This window comes from Microcebus murinus, chromosome X (genome assembly GCF_040939455.1).
Source record: "Microcebus murinus isolate Inina chromosome X, M.murinus_Inina_mat1.0, whole genome shotgun sequence".
In the NCBI taxonomy this organism is placed as follows: domain Eukaryota; kingdom Metazoa; phylum Chordata; class Mammalia; order Primates; family Cheirogaleidae; genus Microcebus; species Microcebus murinus.
In genome coordinates, this window is record NC_134136.1 from 46,463,159 (window position 1) to 46,483,672 (window position 20,514).

Here is a 20,514-nt window from a genome sequence, read left to right on the forward strand (position 1 = left end):
TCTTGGTCTCCCTGCACCTATAAAATGAAAATAATGATAATACTTGTCCAGGAAGCTTTTGAGGAAAATGAAATCACACAGATGGAAGCATTTTGAGATAGTTAAAACACATGACACCTATCCATGGTTTTCCTCTTTCTTTCTCTATCTCTTTCTTCTTTCTTTCCATTTGTCTCAAATGTAGTTTTAATGTATATGTAACTAAAACCCCTTCTCAATTGTTCATGCTAACTTTTTTTGAGACAGAGTCTCGCTCTGTCGCCCAGGCTGGAGTGCAATGGCACAATCAGAGCTCACTGCAGCCTCCAACTCCTGGGCTCAAGCGATCCTCCTGCCTTAGACTCTGAATAGTTGGGACTACAGGCACACACAGCATGCCCCGTTTTTGTTTTGTTTTGTTTTTTTCATTATTTTTAGAGATGAGGTCTCGCTATGTTGCCCATCCTGGTCTCAAACTTCTGGCCTGAAGCGATCCTCTCACCTCAGCCTCCTGAATCTCTGGGATTACAGGCATAAGCCACCATGCCTGGCTAGTATTAAACCACAGCTCTGATCATCCAGAAAAGCAGGCAAGTCCTGAGATCAGTCCTATTTAGATTGGGAATACCTTTTTCCAGGGGACTTATCTTCCTAATTAGTTTTTCCCAGGTTAATGCAATGGGTTTATTCCCTTATAGCACACAAAGGCAGGGGCTGTGCTGGGTAACAAAGCCAGCAATTAATAGAAAATTTACAGCAGAGACTTCACGAAGTAAATGCTATGCACATGATTGCAGATCAAAATCTCATTATACTATACTGACAAATCACTCTGCTGTAATGCAGTTTAGTAATAAGAACATCACTAGCACTCACATTTCCAGGATTTAGGATGTGAAGAGGAAACAGGGCTTATTCCTGCTCACATCTGGAAGCTCTAAGAGGACAGAGTTCCTGTGTGCCTGGGCCACCACTATATCCCCAGAATCTGGCACAGGGCCTGGCGGAGTTGGTGCCCAATAAACATGTGCTGAGGGAATGAATGAAAATAAAAGTGGATGAATTAGCAAATGAAATGTTCCCAACCCAGTAGCAGAAGTGAGATTTCAACCATCTTCTCATCTGCCCATTTGCTATTTGATGGCCCTCAGGAAGCCTTTCCTGTCACCCTCCACTCCCATCCACTCTGATGGATCAGGTCCCCTTGTAGTGACTTCTCATGGCAGGCAGCTATTCTCCTGTGTAGCACTTATCACTGTGATAATTATATAGTTATTTGTGTCTGCCTCCACCACTAGATTGTAAACTCCTTGAGGGAAGGGCCATGTGCATTTGGGGGAGGGCATTGTAATTCTCCCTCGGCTTTCTATTTTGGAAAATCTCGAACACACAGAAAAGTTGGAAAGTAGTGTAATGATAACCAACATACTCTCAACTTAGATTCAATATTTTTAATATTTGGGGCCATGCAAACTTTCTATAGTGCAGTATCCTCTATACAGCTAGGTGAATATTGGGGTTTTGAATCTTCTCCCCACCTGTAGGCAACTGCTTTGGGACAGTTTCCCCAGGATAACACCAGCCCATACACACTAACTTTGTAGGGCACAGTTAGCCCCTGCAAGTTCTTTCATTTGGGAGAATGACCATTATTACCTGGATTGCTACTGGAGAGGCATCATTGTTCACACTGTGGGATCAGTTCAAGCCAGAATCAATGAGATATTCTTTCAATGGGCCAGCACTTACACTCTGGACTCCAGCGTGCAATGTTGAAAGAAACAGCTCAGTGCAAGAGCCAGGAGATGCAGCTTTTGGGGCCTATACTGTGTCTCACTAGGTTATCTTGGTCAAATCATATAACCTCTCAGAGTATATATAATAGCAGCCCAAGCCACCTGAAAGGGTGGCCTTGCTGAAATAACAGGAAAATATCTAATCCTGTGATTTCCTAACAACATCTAAAGATCAATCTTGAGCTCTCCTTACTGTCTCTCCCAAGCTGGCAGGCAACCTGCAGGGTTCCATTGTCACAAACATCAGAAAAGAGCAGAGAGAGAAAGGAAATGTATATCTTTCTCTTGCCGGAAACTGCTTTTAGAATTTGTTTTATAGCCTCAAGGTGTTCCTGAGAAGCTCCCAGAAGGACAGCAGGGGAGCAAACACTAAGCCTTAGTGTCCTGCCCCAAACCACATCTCAGGGGCAAAATCAAATCCACTCCATTTCAGAAATAACCAAGTCTCCAGGAACAGAGAAGAAGCAAGAAAGATGGACAACCTGTTGTCTCACAGCTGCCTGCTAATTATTCCACAACAATTACTATTTTTTTCCTTTCTCTTTGTCCTCATAAAACCAGCAGGCCACTTGGCCTCGCTGCTGACACCCCCCTTCCCTTTCTTTGGGATGCCACTGCCATCTCTCTGCTCTCTTTCTTCCCCCTCTCTTTCATTCTCTCTATCTCACTCACTCTCTCTTCTAAGGAAGATAAAAAAAACCTCTTTTACTTTTATATATCTTAATTTCTTCATGAGAAATCTTTCTCCACCTGTGCCCTGAGCACCTACTAGGCTTTCCACCCTAACACCACCCAAGCCACCTCATGGGCAGGGGGTGGAGGGGAGCAGCTCAAAGATCTTCTATAGTTCTCTAATTCAGTGCCCACACTTTGTCTATTTAACTACACTGTAAGTTTCAAAGCCATGAACTATGTCTACTACTTTTTTGGGTGTAGTTGACAAGGACATGCTGGACACACATCAATCAGTTAAATAAATACTCATAGACATAGTGGAGAAATAATGTTGTCATGCATAGTCTTTTGTGGTATTCATTTAAATTGGATGGAATTGTATCATGTACACCATAATTGAACTTTCAAGTTGCATGCATGCAACATAGGCCCTACCCAACAACTCTAAGGCCTGTTTTAGTCACTAATGATGTTTAGCCACAGTAACCCTCAACTGACTCTGAAAAGGACACCCCCCGCCCCCATACACACACCAGGGCACTACTCCATGGCACCACGTCTCAGAGCTCATTAGAAAGAACTCCTAAGCTAGCCACACTAAGGTGTACTCTCTAGTCTTCTCTTCCCAAACCCTGGATACCTGCTCCTTGGAAGAAACAGGCAGCAAGCAGACATCCAAGGTCTCTTGAGTTAATTCCATCTTCCCTGGTGAATTATAACTTCTTGCAGACACAAAGGAGACAAATGACACATCAACAAGAGCTTCACTGGCTGGGGGGAGGGGGGCTTGGAGAGTGACGTCAGTTTTCCCAGAAACCCATTTATCACATAACAAGGTCTCAAGTGCTCAGGCTGCTCTTTCAGCTTCAGAATCTGGAGTACAATTATGTTCTTCATCATACAGTATGGCAGGGCAAGCCAGAGCAAACTGGAACCATGCAAAGCAAACCAAATGGCCTTGAGCCACCCCCTACCCCCATCAGCAGAACAAAGGGGATCTCTAGGTTGCCTGAGTTGTGCCTGAGGTGAAGCACAACCTTCTGGAATGTTCCCCTTTGCGACATCTGCCCTGCAGGAAACTAATCCAGGCAAGGGGACCTGGGGAGAGAGTAGGGACAGGTCGATGCAAAATTCATTAGCTGACAAGAAAAATCATTAGTGTCATTTTTGTTCACTAAGGATAGAGCAAGTGTAATCTAGAAGACTAATTCCTCCACTTAAGCTATGCCATCGCTAAAATGCAGGTAACGAGGAACAGAAAAGCACTCTGGGAGCCCTCAAAACACTAAAGCAATAAATATTGCAGTGCCATTCTTGGGGGGGGGGAAGAGAATTCTCTCAAATTCTTTCATCACACACCATTGTTTCCTATCTACTCCTGATATTTCCACATCATAACTGCATAGAGTTCAGTGCTGGGCTGTGCAGAGGGTGGGGGAGGTTCCTGCCTTTCTAAACAGGGACAAAAGGGTGGAATAAATTAATACATATCCTGTAGACCAAGTACTATCAGATTCTGGATTCAGATTTTGAAAACAAATCAATTTCAATTACACCAAATACCTAGAGGCATTTTTTTTTGCACTGGAATTTCATTGCATGAACTATTCCCATAAATAAGTAAGCTACAAGATTTTAAAACATTTTTATGTGGTTCAGAGATTTTCATCAAGTAGTATTCGATGTCATGGGATTTGACCTACCTCTTTCTCACTCTTCTTCCTGGCCTTAAGGTGCTAGTGAGCTTCTTAAAAGCCCCGATACCCATGGATGAATAGAAAAGCTACGGTGTTCCCCCCAAATGGAATAATCTCCCTTTGCAACCCAACTTCTGATCAAAAAAACAAACATGGTGTCTCAGGGCACTTCAACACGATTTCCCTGCACATCCCAGGCTGCAAAACTTCAGCTCTATAAATGAAGACTTTTTTTAAATTTCCCCAGAGTCGGTCGCCAACAAAAAGAGAGACAGCACCACTTTGGGAAGTCTCACACTTATTTTCCTGAGTCCCCTGAGAAAGAAGCTAGTTCCACAGGTTTCGGCACACAAGCCCAGTCACACCGAACACGCACCCGAAACAGATCCCCGGAGACCCGCTCAAAAATATGCCAAAATACTGTAGCCTGCCACCTACAGGCCAGCCAACTGCACCCCACAGTGACGCACAAATGGGACCCAGAGGCACACAGCACCAGCCTACAGAGAGGCGTTCGGACACGGACACACGCTATAGAGGTGAGCACACTCAGAGAGAAACAAGAGACTTATCTAGGGTCACAGGACCCGGGCGCCGCCGCCGCCCGCCCGGAAAAGCACGAGTGCGCGCGCGTGCACATATACGCGCACACACCGATACACACACAGACGCAGTCACATATGTAATGCATATGGAGAAATCCTACCCCAGCCAGTCACCTCCCCGCCCCCCTCACCACTCACCGCCTTCTGCCCTAAGCTAACCCCAGCCCCGCGCCCCTCTTCCTGTGGAGGCGGGGGTCCCAGCGGGCAGCTGACCGCAGGGGCGCGGCAAGGCCGGGGTGCCAGGGACCCGGAGGGCTCGGCGACTCGTGCGGCCATTCATTCGGCAACGCCCCAGCGGTGGGGCCGCAGCTGCAGCGAGGAAGGCTGCGGCGCTCACTGCAGCTTTTAAGCAATGTTAAGTTCCGCTGCCGGCCCGCAGGCTTTGCCAACACCCCACCCGCCCGCCACCACCATTCTCCGGGACAGGCTGGGGAACTAAGCCGCTGACCCAAGAGCAAAAGTCCCGCCGTGCCTCAGCTCCTGGATGCTGCCCACTGCCCTCCTTGCGGCGGCGGTGGCGGCAGCCAGGTCTCCTCGACCCTCCCCAGGCCCCCGGCCGGGGCGCTGGCACCCAAGCCCCGCACTCACCACCTGGCGAGCTATATCGGTCGCTGCCATCGCTCCTGGGTCCGCCAGGGCTGCCACGGGCGCCGACGCAACGGGAGCTACAGCACAGGAAAGAGAGGAGCTCCTCCGACAAAGAGAAAGTGTTACACTTCGGACGCGACCAAGTCCGGTGGGGGGAGGTGCAAGGGAGGGGCCCCCTCGCCGCTGGTCCAACCCCAACCTCCCCTCTACCGCTTCCCCCTCGGAAGTTGGGTATGAGGAGGGGGCGGATTTAACAAGCCGCCTCCCCCGACCTCGAGCTCAGTTCCAATTCCCCCCGCAACCCCAGCTGTAGGCCTCTGCGAAGGGGGGCGGGGGCTCCCCTCGGTGACCACGTCCTCTGCCCCCCCCCCGCCACTGGGCCCCGTGGTACGTCCCGACCTCTGTTGGATTGTTACATCCCCCAGCTCTTTCTGACATCCCTGAGTCCCCAGACCCCGGAGGCTAGAGGGGAGCCCCCGCCCCTCTCCCCTCCCGCGCTCAGCTCAGCGACTGAGCTCCGCTGTCCTCCTCTCCCTTCTCCCGGTCCCTGGTACCCCCTCTTCCTTTCCCCGGAGACCCCAGAGTGCTTGGATGGGAGCGCCTTGGCCGCTGGAGTCTCCATGCTCCACTGTTGTTCCCCGGGTCCCCAATGGCCCGAGAGCGCCAATGAGGCGGAGCGGGCGGTGGGGGGTGGGGGGGGGAAGCCTGCGGCACCTGCCGCTCCACAGTGGAGCTTAGAAAGGGGGCCGTTGTGGGGAGTCGCACTGCGGCCCCGCAACTGAGCTGTGACATGCGGAGTCTGAAGCCAGAGGTCCTGAGACGCCCCTTCTGCCCTGAGGTTTCCAAGGCTCGGGTGCCGTGGCTGTAATTCCGTGGAGCCGAGCTCACCACCGTTACACACTTAATGCAGACGGACCGACCCCACGTCACCACCGTTGCACACTTAATGCAGAAGGACCCCATGCGCCTCCCCTCCCCAGCTCTAAACACTCAGCGTGAGTAGAGGCTCAGGCAACTCACCCCTTCTAGCGCCGGGGCGCGACAGATTCTCGGAGGAGGGGCTGGGGATGGAGGCACTGGGTTCTATGAAGTGGGATGGAGGGGCAGGTGACTGAGAGCGGCCTCCAGTCACTGTCCCGCCCCCTGACTTCCCCTTAACCCTAATTCAGCTCGGGACAAGGCGGCTGACAGTGCGCAGAGAAGAGAACCTCCCAAGGCAGGAGCTGTGCCTGCCTGCTCTCCTTTTCCTCCTGGCCATCCGCCGCCGCCAACGCCACCGCCGCCGCCGCCGCCGCCGCCGCCGCCGCAGGTCCTCTCCCTTGCTCTCTGCGCCTCTCCACCTCTCCAGCCCTGCCGTCCACCGCTCTCTCCCGGGATTGGCCCCTCGCTCGCTCCTTGTAACTGGAGAACCCTGGCAGATTTGGCTAGCTCGAGGCCTGAGCGGGCGGGACACTCATTCCACTCCTCCAAAGGGCTGGTTCCCTGGTCTCCGAGGGAAACTCAGCCTGCAAGAGGGCCCCCAGATGAGGGAGGGGATGGCAGGCTTATGGAGGAAACCCGGGCCCGCGAGGAGCTCCCCATGGAGCATGGGAGGTGACCCCGCAGATGCCCAAAGTGGGAGCCACTGAGGGGGGAGGCAGGAGAGAGGAAAAAAGAAAAGCAGGAACCAGGGAAAGAGAGGGAGAAGAGACCCGACCCAGAGGCCCTGATCTTGGAGAAGGGAAGAGACAAGGAGATCTAGTGGCCACAGGTAGAGCTTCCCTGGCGCTTGATTCCACCTGCTGGGGTGGTGCTTCTCACACTCGCTCAGGAAGCTCTTATGTCTCCTGTGCTCGTTGAGAACAAGGACTGGCAAAATGCATCTCCAGTGCCAAGTGCAGAGCCTGGCATCAGGGAGGCACTCAAGCTGAAGGCAGAGGATGCTGATGGGGGGGGGAGGAGTAGCAGTAGGCACAGTCATGAAGAGCCAAGTACTCGAGGTGCCCACTGTGCTCCATCATTGTGCTGGAGACCCAGGAGTGGCCTAAAGAGAAAAGCCTGGCACAACCAGGGACCAGTACAGGGGAGTTCTGGGCGGCAGAAGGCACAGGCCCACAGGGGAGGTGGCAGTAGCAAGGAAGAGAGGCAGCTGGAGTCTCCTCTGGAGGGGCTGGGGGAGGGGCTGGGCCCTGGAGTGGGGTGGCAGTGACATGGGGTGGCAGTGACACGGGGTGGCAGTGACACGGGGTACCAGGGCTGTGTTTGAGGAACTACCATAATCCTTGGGCTTCAAGCGAATGGGGACGGGGAGTCAAAGGTAACCGGCTGCTTCCAGGCCTGGTGTCTGGGAGACGGGTCTTCCCTGGCAAGGGCTGGGGCGTGGTGGACAGAAAGGGCCACTAAATCTGATCTGGACTTGGGATTTGGGTGGCGGCAGGACAAGAGGCGCACTTTAGGAAGCCAGAACTGAGAGGGCAGAGATGGAGGCGGAGCGGGGTGTGGGGCTCCCTGGGAATGCTGCACCCTGAGCACTGCCCAGCTGCCTTAGCACTCCCCACGGACGGAAGCTCCCAGACATTTCGGCCTGGCACTGCAGGCACCTTAGCACAGAATCCTTGGTGTCCCACCCGTGTACCCCACTAGGTCCACCTGTTCCTAAACAGTACCAGAACCCCGTGGAGGCCTCCTCCTCCAAAACGCAGGACCTCAAAGACCTGGACCAAGTGTGCAATTCAAGACTCCTGCAACCGTTTGGTTCCTCCAAGACCTGCCTGCTGCCAGCCGCTGCAAGTCCCTCCTGGGGCCTGGGCCTCCCAGTTTCTGTAGCGTATGGGTCAGTGTGTGTGTTGGTCTTGATGTGAGTAGGTGTGCACTTGTATATGTGTCACTGTGTGTTGGTGTGTACTGTCAGTGTGTCAGCTATGTGTCTGTGTGTACAACTGTGTGTCAATGTGTGTGCTGGCCTGTGTTTACTTGTACGTTTGCATTTATCAGTGTGTGTGTCCACCAGTGTGTGCATATGTGAATCAGCTTGTGTGTGTGCATGTTGCTGTGTGTGTCAGTGTGTTTGTGTGTTTCAGTGTCTGTGACAGTGTGTATTTTTGGTTTGTGTTGATGTGTGTCAATGTGTGTATTTCAATGTGGTGTGTATGTGTGTGTGTGTCAATGTGTAGGGAGGTTTAGCTCACTGCGTTCTGGGCTTTACATACCTTACCTCACCCAATCAGTGGGACAACAACTGACAGGTGTGAATTATAATGCTCATTTCAGCAAAGAGGTTTGAAAGCTGTCTTGGTTGCTGCCTCCCAGTCTTTGGTCCCAGGTCACCTTCCTGGGTACAGAGAAGATGGGAGGGCTGAGGAGGCAAGAGGGCTCACGAGTGATCAGATGGGGGCGGGTTTCTTCATTGAGTGTCTGTCTCCATTGATGAGTGAGGCCAAAAGAGCCCCTAAATGAAGCATTGTCTTGGACCCTTGGTCACTGCCATAAACATGTATGTGTACATGCTTGATGTGTTCTTGCAGGGTCCCTTGGGCCCAGCATGGTGTCTGGCAGGTGCTCAATCAATGTTTGTTGAGCGAAGGAATGAGCAGAAGCATGTCAATGAGGCATTTTCAGTCTTTCCACTGTCCTTAAAGAAGCTGGGCAAGCAGGTGACTGTCATTAGCATGCTAATGTTGTTTGTGGAGCCAGACTCCACAGCCTGGGAGGGGAAGTGGCTACCCCTGCTAGACAGAAGTGGGCCCTAATTGGAGCTAAGCTTTAGAAAGGGCACTCTGACTGCTGGGGAAGGGTGCTAATATTGGATAAGGGAGCATTAAGGGGGCAGGGAGGGAGAAGAGGGCAGTGAAATGAAGCCAAGAGCTTAGGAAAGGGCTTTGTCCTTCAACTGTGGCTTTGTGAAAGGAGAATGAAAAGGAAAGTAGCATTGGTCTCAAAAGGAGAGGCCCTGAGAACAAGCTGAAAAGTAAGATCAGAAAGTTGGAGGAGGGAGACACGGCGAAGCAGAGGGAAAATGATCTGGGATTAACGAAATGCATACAGTGCCGATTGAATCAGAAATTCAGGGTAGGGGCCTGGCGCGGTGGCTCACGCCTGTAATCCTAGCACTCTGGGAGGCCGATGCGGGCGGGTTGCTTGAGGTCAGGAGTTCGAAACCAGCCTGAGCAAGAGCGAGACCCTGTCTCTACTAAAAATAGAAAAGAAATGAATTGACCAACTATGTATATATATATATATATATATATATATATATATATATATATATATAGTTTATCTATATATCTATAAATATATATATATATGGAAAAAATTAGCCAGGCATGGTGGCGCATGCTTGTAGTCCCAGCTACTTGGGAGGCTGAGGCAGAAGGATTGCTTGAGCCCAGGAGTTTGAGGTTGCTGTGAGCTAGGCTGATGCCACGGCACTCACTCTAGCCTGGGCAACAAAGTGAGACTCTGTCTCAAAAAAAAAAAAAAAAGAAAAAAGAAATTCAGTGAAGGGGCTGAGTCAAGATGAACTAAGGATTCCTTTGTGCATTATCACCTGATGCCCCTGGTTTTACATTTGTTTTTTCCAGTGGTTCTCAAAATGTGGTCTTTGGCTAGCAGCAAAAGCATCATCTGGGAAGTTATAAGGAATGCAAATACTCAGGCACCACCCCAGACCTACTGATTCCGAACCTCTAGGACTTGGAGCCAGGATTCTGTGTTTTAACAAGTTCTCCAGGGGGTTCTGAATTGTGCTAAAGTCTGAGGATCACTGGTTTATCTAGAAATGTAGCCCTGGTGTGGTGGGACACAGGACTGATAAGGTTTGGTAGGATATTCAGGGAAAAATTTGAAGCCTGGGCCATTGACAATAATGGCAGATCGCTATGACATTAATGGCAGATTTCTATGATGGCCAGCATGAGGGTATGCAGTTCCAGGCTTGGGGAAGGAGTGCCGAATAAGGAGTATAGGGGACCCATGTAGGGAGCTGGAAGGATTTGGAAGGTAAACTTTGCCTCCTTTGCAATTTTACATTCATTCCACAAATATTCACTGAATCCCAATTGTACATCAGCAGCGACTATGCTAAGTGCCAGAGGACTCAAGAAAGAATGGGTGACAAAACTCCTATCTCGACCTTAGGACTCTCCCAGGCCAGTTGCCAGATAGCTTCATGAATAACCAGTAATGTGACTGTCGCGCCCGCCTCGCCAGCAAGGAAGATGCGGCAACTGGAGTTCTTCTGACAGTGCTTTAATGGGGTTCCCTTTAGACTTACATGATGCGGAAGACCCAGCCCGGCAGCACGCAGGCTGCTATATACCCTAGAAGCACAACCCCTAAGCTGGGATAGGCCGCTCAGCTGTCGAGCCGCCAAAGCATTGGTCCATAGTAGGATCCTTCATTTGCATGCTTGCGCCACAGGGTAACCGACAATTGCGCGTGCGCTGAACTTGTTTACTGCTCTAGGCAAAGCCGGAAACAGGCGCCATCTTGTAATGGCGTTGACACCGCGCCCCACATGTGACAACTGATTTAATCAGTCAGGAGCAAGACCCTGCAAAGGAAAAGACCCAGACAGGTGAGGTAAGGCACCTCCAAGAAGAGCCATTTGGACTGAGTCTGGAAAATGAGTAGTGGTGTATCTGGCAGTTGAGGGGGGACAGCAGAGAGGACAGCATGTATATAATCAGAAAGAAAGGGCAGAGAACATAATAGGCGGAGGGGACAGTGGCCATAAATGAGAATGGGAGATAAGGTGGGACCAATCTGGAAGGGTCGGGTTGGTCATATCACATTACTTAGACTTTTTCCTCCAGAATAGGGATTCTCGAGCTGTGCTCTCCAGGCAAGATGACTACTCAATCAGCACCTGGAACTGTGCCCAGAGCAAATGGGATGCTCACAGTGCAAAAAAGGAAAGAAAGAAAAAAGAAAGAAAGAAAAAGAAAAATCAGTTAATGGGTAGAAATTTCTCTAACTTTTTTTTTTTTACCATAAATTTTCCTAAATCTTTGACAGATGCTCCCACTTATTCGCTAGCAGGCAACAAAACGAATGAAAAAGTAGCAAATGAATATGAAACAGACAATCCCAGTACTGATCATGCTTAATTCAACAGTTTATTTTTTCATGGACATCTGTGCTTGTGGCTATGATTTTATATTGCACACACATAATGTAGACATACTTTCAGCTAGCAGAAGTGTTCTTTTGAGAAGTGTTTTATTTCATATGCTGTGATTTAATATATCAATTATTTCATGGTGTTCTGGAAAGAGCACCAGCACATCCAGATGCTGTGCCACCTGAGCTAGTTGGAAAAACTATCCCTGAAGAGTTTTGAGCGGGGGAGTGACATGAACATATTTTCAATTTTGAAAGGTCACTCTGGCTCCAGCTGGAGAAAAAAGATTGGAGCAGAGGGTGATTAAAGCAGTTAGGACTTGAGAGTAAGGACACTGTTGTAGCAGTTCAGGCAAGAAATGACGGTGACAGTGACATGGGAGTGGAGTGGCATAGACGGAATACAGTCAGCACAAAAAGGGGCCACCCATTAAGGGCCTTGTGTACCATGCTAAGGATGCTGAAGTTTCAACCTGTAGGGAATAAAGAGCCTTTGAAGCTGTGTTTCTTAATGGGTGATACCCAAGCCGGCTGCATCAGAATTACCTATAGTGCTTCATACAGATGCAGAGGCCTGGACCCCACCTCAGATCTGCTGAATCAGAATCTCTGTATGGGAGAAGAAATGTGGGCTTGTACCAAGTTCTCCTGGAAGTTCTGAGGCACATCATAGTTGGAGAACCACTGCACACATAGTTAGCGAGTAGTGGCATGGCACAGTGAAATCTATATTTAGGCAGATCACTTGAGTCACCACAAGTGAAGAACTGATCGAATGAAGATAAGACTAGAGACAGGGAGACTAGTTAGGAGGATCCTAGGCTGGCATTATACATTGGGCAAGCGCTGGAACTTAAGGGAAGGCTGAGCTCCCCCCACCCGCATCACGACATACTGGTTATCCTTATACCATGGTTTGTACATACTTAATCAGACAAATGATATAATTTTGTGTTTCCTCAAACAATTCTTGTTTGCCAAATTTTTTTTTTTTGAGACAGTCTCACTCTGTTGCCCAGGCTAGAGTGCCATGCGTCAGCCTAGCTCACAGCAACCTCAAACTCCTGGGCTCAAGCAATCCTCCTGCCTCAGCCTCCCGAGTAGCTGGGACTACAGGCATGCACCACCATGCCCAGCTAACATTTTATATATATATATATTTTTTTTCTTAGTTGTCCAGCTAATTTTTTTTCAGTAGAGACGGGGTCTTGCTCTTGCTCAGGCTGTTCTTGAACTCCTGAGCTCAAACGATCCACCTGCCTCGGCCTCCCAGAGTACTAGGATTACAGGCCTGAGCCATCGCTCCCGGCCTCTTGTTTGCCAAATTAGTCCTCAGCAGTCTTCCCAGAGCCACAGAGTATAATCTTGTAAAATGTATTGAGCACTTACCATATCTAGGACACTGCACTAGGCACTGTGGGATGTGGAAAAAAATATAAGGTCAAGTTTCTGTTCCCAAAGAACTTATGGTCTAGCTAGGGAGATTAACACACACACACACACACACACACACACACACACACACACACACATCAAATAGAAAATATCAAATATGCTATAAGGCAGTATCCAAGGTGCAGTATAGACAATAAATACCAATGTTCTACTTCTTGGTGGCAGTTACATGAGTGTTTGCTTTATAAATTTTGATTTTGTTGTATTTTTGTTGATTTTGTTGATTTGTTATATTTCACAAGGAAAAAAAGGTTAAAAAAAGACAGTAAGTTCTGTGAGTTGAGTGACATTGATCAACAGCCCATAAATATGGTATAGAATCTAAAGAAACACAGTCTCTACTCAGTTGCCTTACAGTCCTCCACAGATGAGTCACAAATACTGTGAGAGTTGGAAATAAGAAGACACAGAGATGGATAAAGATGGTAATGATGGCTTAGTAAGATACTGGCTTCACCATCACCACCATTAGTCATTGATTAAAATGAGGTCTCCATTTGATATCAATCTCTCAACACTTTGCATTTATATACTGATTTCTCTTTGTACCCATACACATGTGCACACACACCCCCACCAGCTATCTCATTCCAAAAGAGAGTTCATGGGTCAGTAAAAGAAATAGTACATCCACATCAAAAGAGAGAATTCAAATATGCTATTTCTAGTGGGTTGATGTAATTGCTGTGATTAAGTTTTGTATTCATCTGGATTCTGCAGAATCGTTATATATAGATACAGATATAGATATAGATATAATTTATTATAAAGAATTGGTTCAGGGGGGGCATAGGCAATATATGTAACCTTAACATTTGTACCCCCATAATATGCTGAAATAAATTTTAAAAAAAGAATTGGTTCACATGATTCTGGAGGATGAGAAGTCCCACAATCTACCATCTGCAACCTGGAGCCCCGGGAAAGTTAGTGATGTACACTTGCAGTTGTAGTCCAAAGGCCTTGAAAACTGGGAAGCCAATGGTGTAAGTCCTAGTCCAAGGACAGGAGAAGATTGATGTCACAGCTCAGCAGTCAGGCAGAGAGAGCCAATTCAACCTTCCTCCTCCTTTTTGTTCTATTCAGGCCCTCAGCAGATTGTATGATGCCCACATTGGGGAGGGCCATCTGCTCACTACCAATTCAGACACCTTCACAGACACACCCTATTTCTGGGCATCCCTTAACCCAGTCAAGTTGGCATATAAAATTATCTATCATGAGCTTTAAATATGATTTTTTCAGCTTTCTGAAAGCAATAGCAAAACGAAAAAAATACTAGCTGGCATAGTTTTATGCATTTCCTATACACAAAAGTCACTATGTAATTCATTAACCCCACAAATGTTTACTGAGTACCTACTGTGTGTCAAGTCTTAGGCTAGATGCTAGAGATCAATGATGAGTGAAAGCAGACTTGGTCCCTGTCTTCATGGAGCGTACAGTCTAGTAGGGAAGACAGACGATAACTAAATAATCACACACATAAATGCAAAAATAAAATGGCAATAAGAGCAATTAAGGAGGTATTTTTAGTGCTCCCAGAGACTATAATGGTGAGCGGTGGGGACAGATTTGACTTAGTCTAGCAGTCTAGCATGTCAGTCCAGGAAGCGTCATGGAGAAAGTGATGTTTGAATTGAGATCAGAAGATTAAAGAGGAGTCAGCAAGGTGAAGGGAGGATGGGAGTAGCAAGAACACTCCAAGCAAAGGGAAGGGCATGCATGAAGGCTCTATTCAAGAAGCAGAAAGAAAGCTGGTGTGGCTGGAGTGCACAGGGACCAGAGTGGCATGAAATGAGATGGGAGTGGTGGGCATAGAGCAAGACATGCAGGGCTCTAGGCTACTGTAATCCTAAAAGCAATGGGAAGCCACCGAAGGGCTTAAGACAAGAGTGTAACATGATCAGATCCATGTTGTGAAAAGTTCCCTTATATTTTCCTGGTTTGAGCTTGAGCCCATTATCTGAAGTGAGGTGACACAAGATCGGAAGAATGCGTTCCACATATACTTGCCATCAAATTGGTACTGACTGATTAACACTATGGTGCTCTTATGGTGGTAGTGTTCACTAGGGATTCAGGGGTTGGGGGGGTAGACCCACATCTGAGGGATGCGGTGAGCAGTGTGGAGGGGAAGGGCATACCTCTAACCCTTGCTAGGGAGAGGCAAAGATATAAAATGCAACCAAAATGTTTGTACTCTCATAATTTCCTGAAATAATAAAAGTTCCCTTGGTTTCAATGTGGAGGATATACTGAAGGGAAAAAAGAGTAGAGGCAAGAAGATCTGTTAGGGGACTACTACAGTGGTCCAGCTGAGAGATTGTGGAGGCTTGTACTAGGGTTATGGAAGAGGAGATGAAGAGATGCTATTTGGGAGATATTTAGAAGGTAAAGACAACTTAGACTTGGTGATATGGGAGATGAGGAAGACAGAGATGCCAAGTAGAACTCCGAGGTTTCTGGCTTATATTGTGGTACAGTTTATTGAGCTGAGGAACACTTGAGAACCTCTGATCTGGGGAAGGGGAGAAAGTCTTTGGCTCCAGTTTGAGATGTGTTGAGTTTCAGAAGCTTTTGAGACATTAAAGGGGAGGATGTCAAGTAGGCAGCTGCAGCTCAGAGGAGAGATACAAATATAGAAGTCACTGGTATGTAGTTGATATTTAAACCCAGGGGGAATAGATGGAATTAACTAGAGAGAGAGCAGAGAAAAAGACTCAAGACTAATCCCTGGAAAACAGCAACGTTTAGAGGTAAAAAATAGGAGGAAGAACCTGAAAAGGGAACTGAAAAGGAGAAGCCAGAGAGGACGGAGGAAAACCAGATCATGTGCCTCTGAAACCCAAGGACAAGAGGATTTCAAGAAGGTAATTGTCAATAGAACTGAATACTACCAAGAGGACAAGGGAGGTAAGAAAAAACTGTCCACAGAATTTAGGTCATTGAGCTTAAGAAGAGCTGTTTTAGGAGAGTAATGCTGTCAAAAAAATGGCTTAAATATGTTGAAGAATGATTGGGAAATGAGTAAATGGATTTCGCAAATACTGTATAGCCAATTCTTTGAAGAAATTTGTCTGTGAAGGAAAACAGAGATGGTATGGTGGCTGGAGGTGGCCTTAGGTGTCAGGGTTTCTTTAAAGATAGCAGAGAAGGCTGAGCCTACAGGTTCACGCCTGTAATCCTAGCACTTTGAGAGGTTGAAGCTGCAGAATCTTTTGAGGCCAGGAGTTTAAGACCAGCCTGGGCAACTTAGTGAGAAACCATCTCAACCAAAAAAAAATTGTTTTTAATTAGCTGGGTATGGTGGCGCATGTCTGTAGTCCCAGCTCCTCAGGAGGCTGAGGCAGGAGGATCCCTTGAGCCCAGGAGTTTGAGGCTGTAGTGAGCTATGATCGCATCACTGCACTCCAGCCTGAGTGACAGAGTGAGACCTTATCTCTAAAACAAAATTAAAAAGATGGCAGAGAAGACTCGAGAACATTTAAATGTAGTCAGAAAGGATTCAGTGAGAGGCAGTGATTTGAATACACACAGTAGTGTGCTGGGAAATGTTTAACAACTGGCTCTCCAAGTAAAAAACAAACAACCCTGATAGGCATCATTTGCTGATTTCCATGGTGTAAATACTCTCACCATGACTGATTTCAAGCTATCAATATGATATTTCAAGCCCTGCAAGCAGGCTCTAGTACACCACTGACAGGAGAAAGAAGAATTGAAATTTTCATTGTCACCCTTGAGCATTCTTACCAAAAACAACAACAAAATTTTCACTTATTACCCAACTGTATTTTTTATTTTATGAATTCCCTGTACATGTCCTTTGCCCACTTTTATGTTAAAACACTTATCCTTCTGGGTTCAAGACTAGGTCTTAAAAAAAGGAAGCACTTATCTTTTTCTTGTTAATTCATATGAGGTCTTTATATATGAATATTAATCCTTTCTCATTAATTTTATTTATGATGGATTTTTATATAAAGAGGTTTAAAATATTTATACAGTCAAACCTATCAAATTTCCTTTTAAGATTTTTGCCCTTGGTGTTCTACTTTTTGTTGTAAATTACTAAATTGGCACTCTGCTTTGATTAATGTGAATTTGGCTAGAATGAATTATCTTTCTGAGGCTGAAGTGTTTTAAATTGCAAAGGTGAAGAACAGATTGTGGAGCTCAATAAATTCACCAAGGTACCAGCATCCTGTGTGGTCTCTTGGTGACCAGGCAACACCCCTAACCCGGGGTTGATATTTGCAAATATCACTTGCAAAGAGCTTGCCCCCTTCTTTTTAAATTTCTACTCCAATGATTTGAATCTGTGTTTCAATTGCCTGGACAGATATACTCCCTGCCATGGCAAATACACATTCAGAGACCTTTAGTAAGTTGGTGACATGGTTTTATCATTACCTGTGAAAAGGAACCTCAAGAGATAATCATAGTATTTTGCTCCTGCTAGAAGTAATTAAGATAAAATTGTAACCATTGACTTTGGCACATATTTTCTGTAACTCAGTTGGTCAATATTAAATAACTTTATAAACTAGGTTCAATCACCTGGGGGCATATTGACTTGCAGCTAATTCAACCAAGCAGACTCATGGGGAAGACATGTTACTTAAAATCAGACATTCCATAGTGTCAATCTTCAGCTCAGGGACCAAGTCAAAAATATAGTCAGGGTTTAAAGGGGTAGATAAGTTGGTGGGATAAATTCATTTATTCAATAAAGGTTTATAGAGCATCTTGTATGCACTGAGCCCTGTATGTGACATTGGAGATACAGCAGTGAACAAGTGTTGTTATGGAACTTACAGTCTGGCTAAGAGTGGGGGCTGCGGGGAAAAAGACACACATAATATTATAATACCGAGTGATAAAGAGAAGAATGACCAGGGCAGCATGGCTCACGCCTGTGATCCTAGCACTGACTCTGGTATGCCAAAGTGGGAAGATCGCTCGAGATCAGGAGTTCAAGACCAGCCTGAGCAACAGCAAGTCTTTATTAAACAAATAAATAAATAATAAACTATTTTTAAAAAGAGAAGAATGGGATGCTCTGGGATCCTTAGGCATGGGTTCCTAATTCAGACTCAGGTAATTAAGTAAGGCTTTACAGATGTGGTGATAGCTAAGTTGAGGCCTGAATGGCAGTAAGAGTGGTTGGGTAAAATAGGCAAAATAAATTATCAAATTATCAGGATGAGGTCTAAGTATAAAACACTAGTAACCAGAAGTGGGCTGGGAAAGGCCAGCTGGTCAAACAAAAGCACAAGGGTGGGTTACAATGGTGTGAGTCCATTATCTTGAACTAGAGTCAAAATTGAGGATGAGCATGGATGTATATATGGGGGTAAGGGAGAGAGGGGCAGGTTCCAAACTACAGGAACATGAGCCATAGGGACTTTTAAAAGGTCTCTAAAGTAAGCAAGGCAGAAATGCCTTGCCTCAAGTGCAGATGGGACCTTCTCAGACAGGATAAACACCCTTCATCTAAGGTTGCTTTCATACAGTATGTACCACCCCAGATCCTTGAAGGGGTGCTTGATGTGGCCTTTGCATTGCCGGAACAGTATTGAGATATTTCTATGACCATGACAAGTGACTGGTTAATGTCATGATCCATACTGTAGAACTCGAGTACTCAACAAAGCATTTTTTTGACACATTGGCAAAGAGTCAAAGATGCTTCCTGAGGAAGATCTGGGCTTTGCTGCAAGTAGCTTTATGGCCTACCTCTGTGAGAGGTCCTATGACCTTCCATTCAGGTGACACCAGATGTCAAGCTTCTCAACTTTCATAACAGAATATCTACAAGCCACCTTCTCTATTGGTTTCCAAAATAAATGCATTAGCCCTCAGTAAACATTTTTATTTTTGAGATAAAATACTAACTCTCTAAGCCTTTATCAGAAATTACAGGCTTAAATAACCTCCCATATAGTTCTGGTCGCAAATCTAGCCAAGAGACCTGAAATTTTACAAAAGTTTAAAGCAGTAGGCCCACATGCTTTTCCATTGTAGGTCACATTAAAAAAGGCAGATATGCATAGGCCACATAAATTGATAATAATGGTGAAATATAGCTTGTTGGCTATTCAACAATATGTACTATGGGTACCATAATACAAAAGCATCTCGAAAAAATTTAATCAATTGTATTCACCCAAAAGTGTACATTTATAGGCCTACTGTTGATCATTGGTCAATTTTGATTGATCTAATAATAAGACTAGAACATTGGCATTTAACAAAATGAACTGGAACAGCAGGAGCTATTCAGTCTGGACCTATCTCACACTGACTCCAGAGACAGACTCCTGATGGGGGCATCATTTTGGCATTTTTAAGAAAGAGAATGTACTTTCAACTGCACCAGGAAGACCCTAACTTTGTCTAGAGCTTGGCTATCCAGCCCAACAGGTTGGGATCATGGTCATCTGCAAAATTCTAGGGATAGTGTACTTCTTGGTAGATCCAGTTCACTGAGCTGAATGTTGACACGCACTGGTAGGGGGCCTGATAATTTAGTTGCATGCAGGGTATAAATAAATAAAAAGTCTATACTCCCAGGCAATCATTAAAATGTCTTTTTTTTTTTTTTTTTTTTTTTTTTTTTTTTTTTTTTGAGACAGAGTCTCACTTTGTTGTCCAGGCTAGAGTGAGTGCCGTGGCGTCAGCCTAGCTCACAGCAACCTCAAACTCCTGGGCTCAAGCGATCCTCCTGCCTCAGCCTCCCGAGTAGCTGGGACTACAGGCATGCGCCACCATGCCCGGCTAATTTATATATATATATATCAGTTGGCCAATTAATTTGTTTCTATTTATAGTAGAGACGGGGTCTCGCTCTTGCTCAGGCTGGTTTTGAACTCCTGACCTTGAGCAATCCGCCCGCCTCGGCCTCCCAAGAGCTAGGATTACAGGCGTGAGCCACAGCGCCCGGCCTATTAAAATGTCTTTAAAATTATATATTTTGGTTTATGAACATAAATAATTGTTTATGCTCATCTAAATCTATGAACAAGGTGAATTTCTGTGGTATGTGAATTGTATCTCAATGAGCTGTTGTAGTAAAGAAAAACTGATGAACCTCTTCTAACCATCCCATCACTGTACCTTAAACTCAGTTGGGCCCTATGCACCTTGCCAAGGCTGCTACACAAAATGCAAGACAATTAACCATGCCTGGCATCTGCCAAACCTGGTCCAAGCCTGAAGTTCACTCTGAGCTCCTGTTATTGCTTTGGTCTTTTGGATTGCAGGTTCCTGGCTCTGCATATCTAGCCTATGGTGAGAGACTCTTTTCTCTGGTCCTGGGCTCTCAGGACTCTGTGGCTTAAACTCTCCTCTACACCTCTTCCTCTGCATCCAGGAAGAGAATCCTCATGCAATTGTGACTTATTTTCCATCAAATATAGTGCAGCATTTTTCAAAATCTATGAATGCATTGAACTCAAGACACCTCATCAATAGAAAATGAGAGGTTTCTAGTCATTGTCTGCCCAATCCACACGTCCACTTGAAGTGTGCATTTCCTTGGACAAATTAACAGAGCTTTTGTTTGTTTCCAGCAGTTTCAAGTTCAATGTGTTCATATATCTTGTCACATCCATA

General features: G+C 46.4%; 2 protein-coding genes across 3 annotated transcripts in view; one reads left to right on the forward strand and one right to left on the reverse strand.

Annotated features, from left to right (window-relative positions):
• Positions 1-5,496, reverse strand: part of SEPTIN6 (septin 6) — a 67,340-nt gene extending 61,844 nt beyond the window's left edge. For both annotated transcript variants that reach the window (XM_012739272.2, XM_012739264.2), the window contains exon 1: positions 5,341-5,496. In XM_012739272.2, coding sequence (XP_012594726.1) covers positions 5,341-5,370 — 30 coding nt within the window. In that variant the 5' untranslated portion in view covers positions 5,371-5,496. The remainder of the gene's footprint in view (positions 1-5,340) is intronic.
• RPL39 (ribosomal protein L39) overlaps positions 1-20,514 on the forward strand; it is a 362,820-nt gene that overhangs the window by 54,815 nt on the left and 287,491 nt on the right. The window lies entirely within an intron of this gene.